This window comes from Schistocerca piceifrons, chromosome 1 (assembly GCF_021461385.2).
Source record: "Schistocerca piceifrons isolate TAMUIC-IGC-003096 chromosome 1, iqSchPice1.1, whole genome shotgun sequence".
Taxonomy (NCBI): Eukaryota; Metazoa; Arthropoda; class Insecta; order Orthoptera; family Acrididae; genus Schistocerca; species Schistocerca piceifrons.
In genome coordinates this window covers 888,899,201-888,911,527 of record NC_060138.1, presented here as the reverse complement: position 1 = coordinate 888,911,527, position 12,327 = coordinate 888,899,201, and the positions used below count along the sequence as shown (strand labels likewise).

The 12,327-nt window shown below is 41.4% G+C and overlaps 1 protein-coding gene across 1 annotated transcript in view; it reads left to right on the top strand.

The window, feature by feature from the left end:
- Positions 1–300: 300 nt before the first annotated feature.
- The window catches only part of LOC124776407 (pickpocket protein 28-like), a 175,007-nt gene continuing 162,980 nt past the window's right edge, over positions 301–12,327 (top strand). The window contains exon 1 of the mRNA XM_047251394.1: positions 301–306. Within this exon, the coding sequence (XP_047107350.1) occupies positions 301–306 (6 nt within the window). The remainder of the gene's footprint in view (positions 307–12,327) is intronic.

Sequence of the window (12,327 nt, the reverse complement as noted above, 5' to 3'; positions counted from 1 at the left end):
GATCGCACATGAAGATCTCAAAAGCAGCAATATGTTACTTATTTTTGTAATCAGCATCACTGGAATCCCACAAACACCTATGCAAAGCGTAGATATCCAAACAGCGAACATTATTCTCCGTTCTCCACTTCATATTTCAGTTTGTCTACACTCTACGAACACACGTAACCTCAAAACTCATGAAACTGGTTGTCGCCAAAGTTGGAACACGCCGAAAGTGTCTAGTTTCACCATGTGCAGTGGCCGCTAGCGCAGTTGCCTGCATCCTAGTGTGATCGTGTAACCTAGGCGACAATCACTATGAGGGTGAGAACCACCCATCTAACAAAGGGGTCGCGGTGAAAAAGATCCGCAACTCGTGTCGCTTGAAGTCCCAAACTTCATTCATCCAGTATTTGTGAATGAGAGCACTTAGCGTCCTGCAACAAACTTTGCACATAAGTTCAAACATCGAAGAAATTTTTTCTCTTTCATAAGTCATGCAAAATGATGAAAGGAGAAAGGTTTATCGCTTACTACTTTTCCAGCTGTTCATGCCGTAAAAACATCGCGTAAGGCAAGATATTATAATTTATTACTTCTTCACTAGTAAGTGTATTCAAGACGCAGTTTACAGAAAGTATCTACATATACCACCGAATGTAAATGCAAAATTATATCTTTGTACGATACATAGTTCAGGAGCTATGATGTCGCAAACAATGAGATGCGTGAGAAACTTCCGCATCATGCATGACGGTTAAATTTATTACTTCCTTTGATACTAACCATATTCGCCACAAATTTCTTGGGCGGTACCTACAGAGGACGCTGAATATACCTTGAAAATTACATCATTGTGCGACACATCGTTAAAGAGATATGACGTCATAAACATCAAGCATAAATGCCAGACGCTACGCTGTACTGTTGTGTATGCGCAGCTATAGATAAATACCTGGGCAATGCCGGGCTTCTGTGCTAGGAGCCTATTTGTGTTTTTTTCCTGTTTTGTTTTATGTTCCCAATTCCACTTCTTAGACTTGCCATTTACATATAAACTGAATAAAATAGGGGAAAAATTGCAAAATTGTTTAACTCCTTTGTTAGTAACAGTGCCAGTCTCATTTTGTTCTCGGTTTTTGCAACAAATTTAGTTTCATTGTATAAGCTTTTTATGGCCCTTATCAGGTGTAATATTTTTTGTAATATTGACCAGAGTTTTGTACTATCTAACCTGTCAAGTGCCTCCACCTAGTTGGAAAAAACTATGTACGTCTCATTATTTAATTCTCTTCCTGGAAGTGAATATATCATCGATTATCGTTCGACCAAATCTAAATACATCTGATCTTCAGTTAAAATTGTTTCCGCTGTTCGTATCAACGTTGCCTGGAGACAACTCGGTGTGGAGTATAGACTCCTAATGAAAGCTAACCCATGAGTGCTAGAAACAAGAATCACACAGCAAATTCGTCAAGGAAATCAAATACACTTTGGGCAGTGGTGGAGCCTGAGGATGGGGGCTGTGGTGCCACTTTCCCTTACATAAGGCGCAGGCGGTTCATACAGATGCATGCCATGTGTGGGTGAGTACTGTCTTGCCAAAAAAATGACTTCACGATATGTTGCATGACAGGTAACACATGAGAACGACGGATGTCCGTGACGTGTCGTTATGGTGTCAGTGTCCTCTCAACCAGAGGTGACCTGGATTCATACCTGATGGCTCCCCACACAGTTGTCGTTGCCCTACTCGCTGACGATTGTCATCCGAGCTAGTGCACAGCCATTCATCAGCAGTCGATGTTTCCCGATCACGGCACAGCTCCAAACGTCTCTGTTGTTGTGCTTATGGTGCTTATGCATAGCACGGTAGTTCCTGTGCTGCCAGTCTCCAACCAGTAGTGTAGCATGGCACAGGTTGTTCCAGGCAGTCCATTAACTGTTCTCAGATGGCAAGGGCAGATGTAAAAGGGTTAAGATGTGCTCGGTGCACAGTACAGTAATCCTCCCTTGTGGTGGTCAGACGCGATCAGCCGGAACCTTGACGACCAGTACGCTTGCATGCCCTCACGTCCCCCTGCAGCCCAACATCGGGCCATTGTCACGTCCGAATGCCCCACAAATTTAGATACAGCTCGATTCGACCAGTCGACCAAATGGAGACCCACAATGAGGCAGGTTTCAGAATCTGTCATGTGCTGATTATGCTTTCTCACGTCAGTACATGCCATCTCAGTGTCGTCCACAGAGATCACTCAACCGCTGACGCTGGTAACGACCTTTATATACTCTACTAGGCCTGGTAACAACACTAAACATGAATAACACTAATGCACTCAGGTAGCCCTTCTACGTGTCGCAGAGAATTGAAAATGTAGTCATTTACGTCCACACCAATGGTGTGTGTGTATACGAACCGACATTGACGTGTAGCTATGTCTTTTGGGTGCTTCATTTGTTTGTCAGGGAGCGTATTTATGCTTTTTAATGCAGACAGTCAAAAAATGGTTCAAATGGCTCTGAGCACTATGGGACTTAACATCTGAGTTCATCAGTCCCCTAGAACTTAGAACTACTTAAACCTAACTAACCTAAGGACATCCCACACATCCATGCCCGAGGCAGGATTCGAACCTGCGGCCGTAGCAGCAGCGCGGTCCCGGAGTGAAGCGCCTAGGAGCGCTCGGCCACAACAGCCGGTCCAGACAGTCCGGTACCCGTATTCAGTGACGTTGTTATCGTCCCGATGGATACAAAATACGAAACTTTCTACAGAAACGAAAAATTTAGAGGGATATGGCATTCAATACAGATTTTTCCGCCTGTGGTGCTGCTGTGTTATGAACATTGGCAAGTTGTGTTTCTCTGTTTCTCCTCCTTATTACTAGCACTGTATTGCTGTAATTTCTTGTCCCCTTATTGTCCTTTCACATGTCGGCAAAACAAGGAAGTGCACTACCTTTAAGCGATACTGGCAGAATGTTCGGAAAAGTCAACAGCATGTGCTTTACAGGTGGATGACGTCGATGGAGAACTCTCGACGACGTCGGAGGGTGGCAAAGGAAGCGTGGGCGGCGTCATCCAACGTCAATGCAGAGGAAGAGGTCTGGCAACACTTTCTTAAATATGAGACATAATTTTTTATTTCTTATTAATTCTATTGTTGTTTTATTTAAAAATAAATGTATTTATGCAGACATTTACAAAATTTCGCAACAGTTCACAAATGTATTTTTCAGATCGAGATAGGATTCCGTACGATCTTCTAGTGCATTGAGAGAATAATTCACCTAAGAAGTAAATACCGTTAACTTAGTACTGCAGCATACTTTTTGCCATCCACAGTACAGCGGATAATAACAGTAGTTTGATGAGCTGAATTACGGTAATGACGACAGGATTTTTTGGATGCACAGTGTCGAGAGCCTCAGACCCCAAACTTTAATATGATAGAGTCTGATTAAAATGACTACAAGTTTAAAAATTCATGGAATTAATATACAATACTTGCTCCCGAACTCACACTCACACACACAGACACACACACACACACACACACACACACACACACACACACACACACACACACACACACACACAGAGAGAGAGAGAGAGAGACATGACATAACAGCAGTAGTTTTATTCATCAGTGAATCAATACTACAAGGCTTTTAGACATATAGTATTATCCCTCGCAATATCAACGTGTCTGTCGTAACTTATATTGCAGATGGAGGTGAACATTGCACCTATAAAAAAGTTAATTGTTGTTGACTAATATTAACAGCAGACTTTTTAAAGAGGCAGTGATATGTAAGTAGGATCCAGAATTTGAAAATATCGCTTAGTGCACTCTCAGTGATGCCAACACACTTTTCATTAACATGCACTATGAAGCTTTGGGGGTGGGAGGAAAAGAGGAGGGTGGGTATACTGTGTGACCAACAAAAAAAATAATTTAAAAATACAAATTTCCTTAATTATTGTTGACTTTCATCCATAACATACTTTTTAAAGAGGCATCATGTGTGAGTAGGATCCTGAACCTGAAAATATTGATATTAAATTCACTGTGAATAGTCGTTCATAGGCTACTACTGAGACTTCAATTTGTGGGTTAAGTTTAACTGAAAAATTTAAAATGTTTATGGTATCTGGTGAAATACTTTATCAAAAACTACAAATGGGACAGGGTTGAGGTCAGAGATGGTTCCACACACGGGGACAGATCTGGCTACAGGACTACCTCAACATGATTCAGGCACTTCATTGACGCGCCATGTGTGGTCGTGCATTGTCCTGTTGAAAAATGGCACCACAACATTGTCGTATGAGAGTTAACAAATGAGGACACATGATGTCCATGGGATATAGTTACGCCATCATAGTAAAAGGTAAGGAATGAGAAGATTCTGTGCTGACTCGGAGAAGAAAGGAATATGTGGAAAACACTGACACGGAGAAGGGACAGGATGATAGGCCATCTGTTAAGACATCAGGGACTTACTTCAATGGTACTAGAGGGAGCTGTAGAGGGCAAAAACCGTAGAGGAAAACAGAGATTGGAATACATCCAGCAGATAATTGAGGATGTAGATTGCAAGTGCTACTCTGAGATGAAGAGGTTGGCACAGGAGAGAAATTCGTGGCGGGCCGCATCAAACCAGAAGACTGACAACTCAAAACGAAATAGAAGTATCCCCGACCTCACTACTAGCCTTGACCTGAAGTCAGGTCCAATGGGTCCCACGGCATTATAATAAGAGTGACACATCGGAAGGATGGGACCTCAATCCAGGTTGCCATCGTACTCACCGAAGATGGGCGCCCGGAGCGTGCAGAACCACGATTCTTCTCTAAACGCAGTGAAACGATATCCATCAAGAGCCCATGCTGCCCGGTCGTGGCATCACTCGAGACACAGCCGTTTGTATTGCAAGTTTAACGAAAACCTATGCATGGGACAGTAGTTTGGTTGTCAGGCTATTATTAGACTCTGACTAATGGTTCGGGATGATATAGAATGTTGCAGGGTCCCCTAGAACTTAGAACTACTTAAACCTAACTAACCTAAGGACATCACACACATCCATGCCCGAGGCAAGATTCGAAACTGCGAACGTAACAGCGGCGCGGTTCCGGACTGAAGCGCCTAGAACCACTCGGCTACAGCGGCCGGCATGTTGCGGCGGATCCGTTACTTGTTCTAAGATGGTAGACGCAGATGTAAAGAAGTTACAATGTCCTTGGTGCACAGTACGGCGATCCTCCCTTGTGGAGAACTGACGTAGTCGTCTGGAACCTTGATGAGTAGACTGCTCTCTCATTCCCATGTAGCCCAACATCGAACCACAAATTTTCTTATGCACTGTTCGACCGCCCCCCTAAATGAGACCCACATTGAAGTCTCTTTGGAACTGTACCAGGTGCCGACAACGCTGTCTCCCACGGGAATGCAGCATCTCAGTGCCCTTCACAGTGATTATTCAATGTCTGCAGATGTTCACGACCCTTTTAAAACCTACGATATATGATAACAACAGTAATGCATTCTGGTGACCGTTCTACCTGCCAGAGACAACTGCAACTAGAATTGTGTGATTGTGTGCACGTGTGCGAAGATGCATTGAAATCCGACTGTCTTCTGGATGCTGCACTATTTTTTAGGTAGTGTAAAATGAGAAACACTGACAAACGAATTCTGCAGAAATTTAGATGTACAGGGCATAAATGGATGCACCCAAACGACGATGATGCATTTCTTTGTAGTAAAGTGGTCTGACAACGAGAAAGGTCACGTGACGCTACGATCTAGCGACGTTTCATTACTCCTGTACCAGTACCTGTGAACAACATCATGTGTAATATATCGAAGAATATGCACGGACGATATAAAGCGTAGAAAGGCCGTGCTGGCAGGGACAGCGGATAAAGCCCTGGGAGGAATGGAAGGGCTGTAGGTGGAATGCGCACACTGCAACCTATCGGCCTGTGCCAGCAGCAGCCGCCAGCAGCGCCGGCACTGCGTCGCCCGAGGGCAGCGGCGCGGTAAGGCGCTTTAGCGGCCCGCCTGGGCTGGGGGCAGCCATTGTCCCTGGCTCTGCAGCTCACCAGATCACCGTAAGCCGGCAGCGCCAGCCCGCCTCACACCCACCTCTCTTTTTGTCTCTACATGCAAACCTGCTCATGGCCCGCTGCCACTGGTCGCTACCCATTCCCGATCACGTCGAAGCGACGTTGAATGAGAGTTCAGGTGTCAGGTGTTTGTTGTCAGTGCTCTGTTTCGACTCATTTGTGTGGACTATTTTTGTGTGTGTGGGGTACAATTAGAATGGGAAATATGATTTTTAGGCTTTTACAGGGTGAAAAGTATTTAAATCGACAAACTCTGGGAGGTTGTAGAAGACATCAAAACAAATATTTTTCCCTAATGTCATTTTTTCTTACGAGGATTATTTAACCTTCTGTCGGGCGCGGTGTTTGCGCGGTGTATCAAATTGATCATACCGTTTATTCACGTGATCATTTATTAAATTCTGTTCACAAAACATATTATAAGTGCCAAATATATTTAAAGAAAGGCAAAGATGACATACGAGCACAACTGCGGTAGAAATATTCATCATTCTGATTTCTTATCGTCAATGTTGGGCTTTAGTAACAAATGATAAAAACGTCGCTTTTTCATTTGCTTCTTTATTATATTTCACTAATAAAACACATTACAAACGACAATTATCTTTACAGAAAGGCTATTATGACACTGGAGCAGAACAACAATGATGTTACAACTCATTCATTTGTATCATCGTCACTTTTTGACTGTGGTAAAAAATGCGGAATTTTTCCGCATTCATAGCAAAAAGGTTCAATGTGTATCAAACAGATAGGCTTCTGACACATTTTGCAACAATATTTTGTCAGTCTTTTTTTTCTGTGCAGGTATTACACCTTTTCCTCTTGATCCCAGTCCCTTGTTCTTCGTTTCTGCTTGTGTCTTCTGCTTCTTCCTTACACGTTGGCCTATATTGTTGTAGCTGCAGTTGAAGATCTCTGTGAATTCCTGAGGTGTCCAAGCATCTACGAACCAAGAGAGGTAGAACTAACGCATGTGAGAGTTGCTTCAGGAATCCTTTTCTTCGGATAAAATTCTCGTTGTTGCCATAGTAAATTACTTGTGAATTGATTCCACTCATATTGATCATTGCAAAAAATGTGACCATGGGCCAACGGCACACATTTCTTGCTACATTGTATGAACCGGTCAAATTATCTGTAGTGTCGACTCCACCTTTGACGGTATTGTAAAATGTTACAATAGATGGCTTCTGTTTATCTCCAGTGTCAGCATCTACCGAATTATCTTCATGCAAACTTGATGCCAAGATAACACACTTCCCCTTTTTAGAACGTAGGAAACTAGAGTCCAGCCTTTCTTGAAGCCAAAAAGTGAACTATGGACAGCCCTGCCTTTATTGGTAGCAAATTCCAGAGGAATCTCACGCTTGTTTTTCTTCATCGTCCCAACAAAAGAAAGATTTTTTCATCTTAGCTCTTCTATCGAACCAATACTAGTAAACCAATTGTCCGCTGTCACATTTCGACCTGACTGATAAATTGGTTCACATAGTCGCAGATCAACATCTGAAGGTTTATTGCTAACGTGGTACAATCCTTCTGGCTGCAGCCCAGCGTATATTTCCAGATTGTAGAGATAAAATACTTGGGAATCCACAAGAGCATATATCTTAATTCCATATTTGTTTGGTTTGGTAGGTATGTATTGGCGAAAACTGCATCTTCCACGGAATCCTTCAAGTTTCTCATCTACTGTAACGTTTTCTCCGAGGGTGTAGGATTTCTGGCAATTCTGTACAAACAGAGAAAATATTTCCCGATTCGCTGTTATCTTCTCTAATTTTCTCCTTTCATCGCGAGTCACACGATTGTCAAATCTAAGGCACTGCATGATGAACTTGAAACGTTTTATGTTCATAACGAGATGAAATTTTTCAATTCCATCCCCATCACTTCCACACAGATCTTCTAAGCTTTGTCTGTTACTTTTGTTAACACCAGCCAAAAACAGAAGACCAATGAAAGTTTTTAATTCAATAATATCTATAGGTTTTACGTCTCTCTCTCGCTGAAAAGAAGCTTTGATGCTCTCAATATACTGATTGGTATACAGAACTATAATGGACAAAATGTCGTCACCTATGAGGCAATTCCAACATTCCAAAGGCGTTCTCAATGCTTTCGCCACACCTACAGGACCAGGTAACTTTCGAATAATATTGTGGGCCCTGAAACGTACTCTCTGCGATGGTAGAACTTTATTCCATTTTGTCTCTTTGTCCCTTCCAGTATAATAATGCTGGGTTTCTTAAAGTACTTCCTCGTCGTTTTCACTGTCGTTTTCCTCTGTTTCTGAATCTTCCTGCCGAACTTCAACTGCGTCATCTCACTCTGTCTACTTCATCTTTAAAATCCTCTTGAACTTCATAATTATCCTCTTAGAACAACATTTTTTGTATTTCTGCAACATGATTTGGGTCAAGGAGGTTGTACGTCTTACTGTAGCCTGCCATGATCAGGTGTCTCACACCTAAAATGATAAAATTCCTATAAAATAACGCAGTCAGGCGCAGTATATCAATTTGATACCTGATACTCAAACATTCTTAACTGACGATTAAACGTTCCAAAAAGAAAATAACTGCATTACACATTGTATATTAACATTGTACTACTTACTAAGTTATGTTGATAACCAAAGAAATGAATTGTTGAAATGCAACACGAACGGGCGCAGTGTATGAAACTGCTCAATCAGCACATAATCGACAACAGAGCAGTCGTATCGACACTGAAGCACACAACAATGACAAGCGTTCGGAAAAGGCTAGCTACTACCGAGTAGGCGTCAGTGCTGCCACTCGTTGACAAATAATTTACAGTAAACTTCGAGGTGTATCAATTTGAACAGCCGCGCCAGACGTAAGGTTAAACCGTTGGAGGCCGTATTACGCTCTTCAGTTGATAGAGGCCGTATTACGATCTTCAGTAGTTAGAGGGCGTATTACGCTTTTCAATTGTAGGCAACTGCTGTCCACCAGTGTAGTAGTGCATTGTCTCTGTTTACTAATGGAGCGATGCACCTGGAGTGAGTACACTGATATGGTTGGTGAGTACTACATAGCTCACCACAACGGACGAGCTGCACAGCGGGTTTATCAACAACAATATCCTAATCGCCGTATCCCACATCATACGACCTTTGATGCTGTGTACCAACGTCTGCGTGAGACCAGGTCATTTAGCAGATTACCTGGACAGGGATGCCGTCGCACGGTAAGAACGCTGCAATTTGAGGAAGCCGTTTTGCAGCATGTGGAGCGGGATCCTTCAATCAGCACTCGTGCAATTGCACGTCACATGGGGACGAATCAGACGAATGTAAGAACAGTCCTTCGAGAGCAATTGTTACGTCCATTTCACTTACAGCGTGTCTACAACCTGGAACCAGTTGATTATCCACCCAGAGCACAGTTTTCGCAGTGGTACCTGGAACAGTATGAAATGCATCCTACATTTCAATCCTCTGTGTTGTTTACCGATGAAGCAACGTTCGGATGTGATGGAGTCTACAAGATGGGATGGCTCTGAACACTATGGGACTTAACATCTGAGGTCATCAGTCCCCTAGAACTTAGAAGTACTTAAACCTAACTAACCTAAGGACATCACACACCCATGCCCGAGGCAGGATTCGAACCTGCGATCGTAGCGGTCGCGCGGTTCCAGACTGAAGCATCTAGAACCGCTCGGCCACTACGGCCGGCGGAGTCTTCAACATGCACAATTCGCATGTTTGGAGTGAGGATAATCCACATGCCACAGTTTCTAGCTCTTATCGAGTGCGGTTCTTCGTTAATGTGTGGGTCGGTGTTGTTGTAGACTGTTTAACTGGGCCGTATCTTCTACCTAATTGTTGTCTCTTGGTCATAAAAAATGGAAAAGTGTTTGTTGGTTTAATTAATTTGCCGCCAGAGAAATCTTCCTCTACCGGGTGAAATACTCCTCATAGGAGAAAATGACATTAGGGAAAAATATTTGTTTTGATGTCCTCTACAACCTCCCAGAGTTTGTCGGTTTAAATACTTTTCACCCTGTGTAGTAGTACAGTGTATGTAATATAGGATACCACAACCATGTTTTTTACTAGAATTGATTAATTTTTTTTTCAAATGGACACTATGTACGTGTCATTTTGACGAAATTCTAGAAAGTGTAGAAATCCATCTAATGATATAACTGAAAAGAACGTTATGAAGTTAATGTTATTACTGTTATTATCATTGTTTTAGCTACCTAGTGACCATGTGACAGTTACAGTTCCTTCTCATTTGCCCTTCTCTTTTTCTGGAAAATGCTTTAATCTATACAGCATGTCTCTTTCTTCTTCTTCAGAACACTTCCCATCTTTTTGCTTACTGTTTCTGCCTTGGGAACCTCGAAAATTTATCGCTTGCCTTCTGAAAATGTCTCATTCTGTTTGCTTCTTCTGGTTTTGTGTTCTGTATTTCTATATCTCTGTTAAATTATTGGATCCATGTTGTCGTTAATTTCTTTCTGAGAGATCTCCCAAAATCTTTTTCGACAGCCTATTGTCATTTATAGTCATAAATGTCCAAAAAATATCAGTATTCTTGTTGTTTCTGTTAATTTCTCTATATTTTGGTTATCGATGTATTTCCTCATTGTTTCTTAACTTTTGCAGTGCAGTGTCTTTGTCTGATTAAAAACGTAATTATTTTTAGTAGGAAACACATAATAAAATGAAGTGTATTAAACAACGCCTTGAGTCACTAATATTTTTTTTATTACACTGCACTATACATTCCATACATTGCAGGCCCACCTTCAGGTATATCTAGGTACAGTAGGACACCAGTAATCCGAGCTCTAACTGTTTGAACTACCAGTTATCTTAATCGCTTTGACGAAAATTAATATTTTACTGCATAACTGAAAGTAATGGTTTTGTTCGATAGTTATTACAGTATACAGTACACCGTATGTTTCGTTATAGTTCTAAAATCAGTTCACAACGAATCTATTAGCAGACAAAATCTTCCAGTGGTTAATCAGTACAATACGCGCACTGTTGTACGCACAATACATACATTGTTTTGTTTGTGCCGCCTACGTTCCGTCTTCCGTGTCTCTTGTTTTGTGCGTGGGGAACATCAAAAATTTCAGAATAAAAAAAGTCTTTAGTTTTAAACTTCGAGTCTGTCCTCGAGAATGAAGACGTATGCAATGGCTCACTGACAACAGAATTTAGTGGTGAAAACCTATCAGCAGACCCAAGAGCAGTGGAATATTTATTGAAAAATTCGAAATTTAAGCAGAATCTTATGATTCTGAGTTTCTATACAACAGAGATAAGACAAGCCTAATTTGAAACTCTTTGCCTGAAAAGACTTTAGCTTTTGAAAGAGAAACTGTAAAGACCGTATTAACATGCTGAAATGTGCTAACTCTATAGCAAACCACAAAATACCTCTAAGCTAAAACTTATAAGCTTTCAAAAATGTTAAAAACTTCCCACTTTTTCGAGAACCAACCAAAGGCCTGCGTGATAGCTACTTTGTTTTGCAATATTCAAACCTGAAGTAAAATAAAAAATAAAAAAAATCAGTATTCTTTTCCTGCCGCCAAACGTAAATAGTTTGCTGCTATCAATGGACCAGTCGGTTGTCGAAACTATGAAGCGACAATAAAGAAGACAACCGTTGAGAAAGCTTTGAAAATGAAGAGGAGATGGAAATTAAGAAGGCATTGCGAATCATCACCAAAAATTAGATTTAAAAGACTGCTCTTACATGGCGCCAGGAGCATAGAAGTTGGTGAAGACAACCACTTTGAAAGTACTTGGACTAAATTGAAAGGGCTTTCAACCAAGGATGAGGTACAGAAGAAGATGAAAAGAAGAAGCGTGAAAAGGAAGAGGAAGAAAGAGAAGCGAAAGGTGACGAACTGAGACTATATGTAGGTACAGTACGGTACACAACCTAAACAACAATATTTCTTAGTTATTAAATTAATATTACAGTAGTAGATGTATACAAATTTGGCTTTTTTCTTTTTTTCTTAGAAATGACTTGTTTACATCATTTCTGCAATTATTCGGATATTTGATTATACGGATAGAGTCTCGTCTCGAGTCATTCACGTAATTGGAGTTCTACTGTAATTTCATTTATTCTCTTGCTCTTAAGTGAGGTAACCTTTCAGAATAGTGTATTCTTGTTAGTAAAAGGATGAATGTTAAAT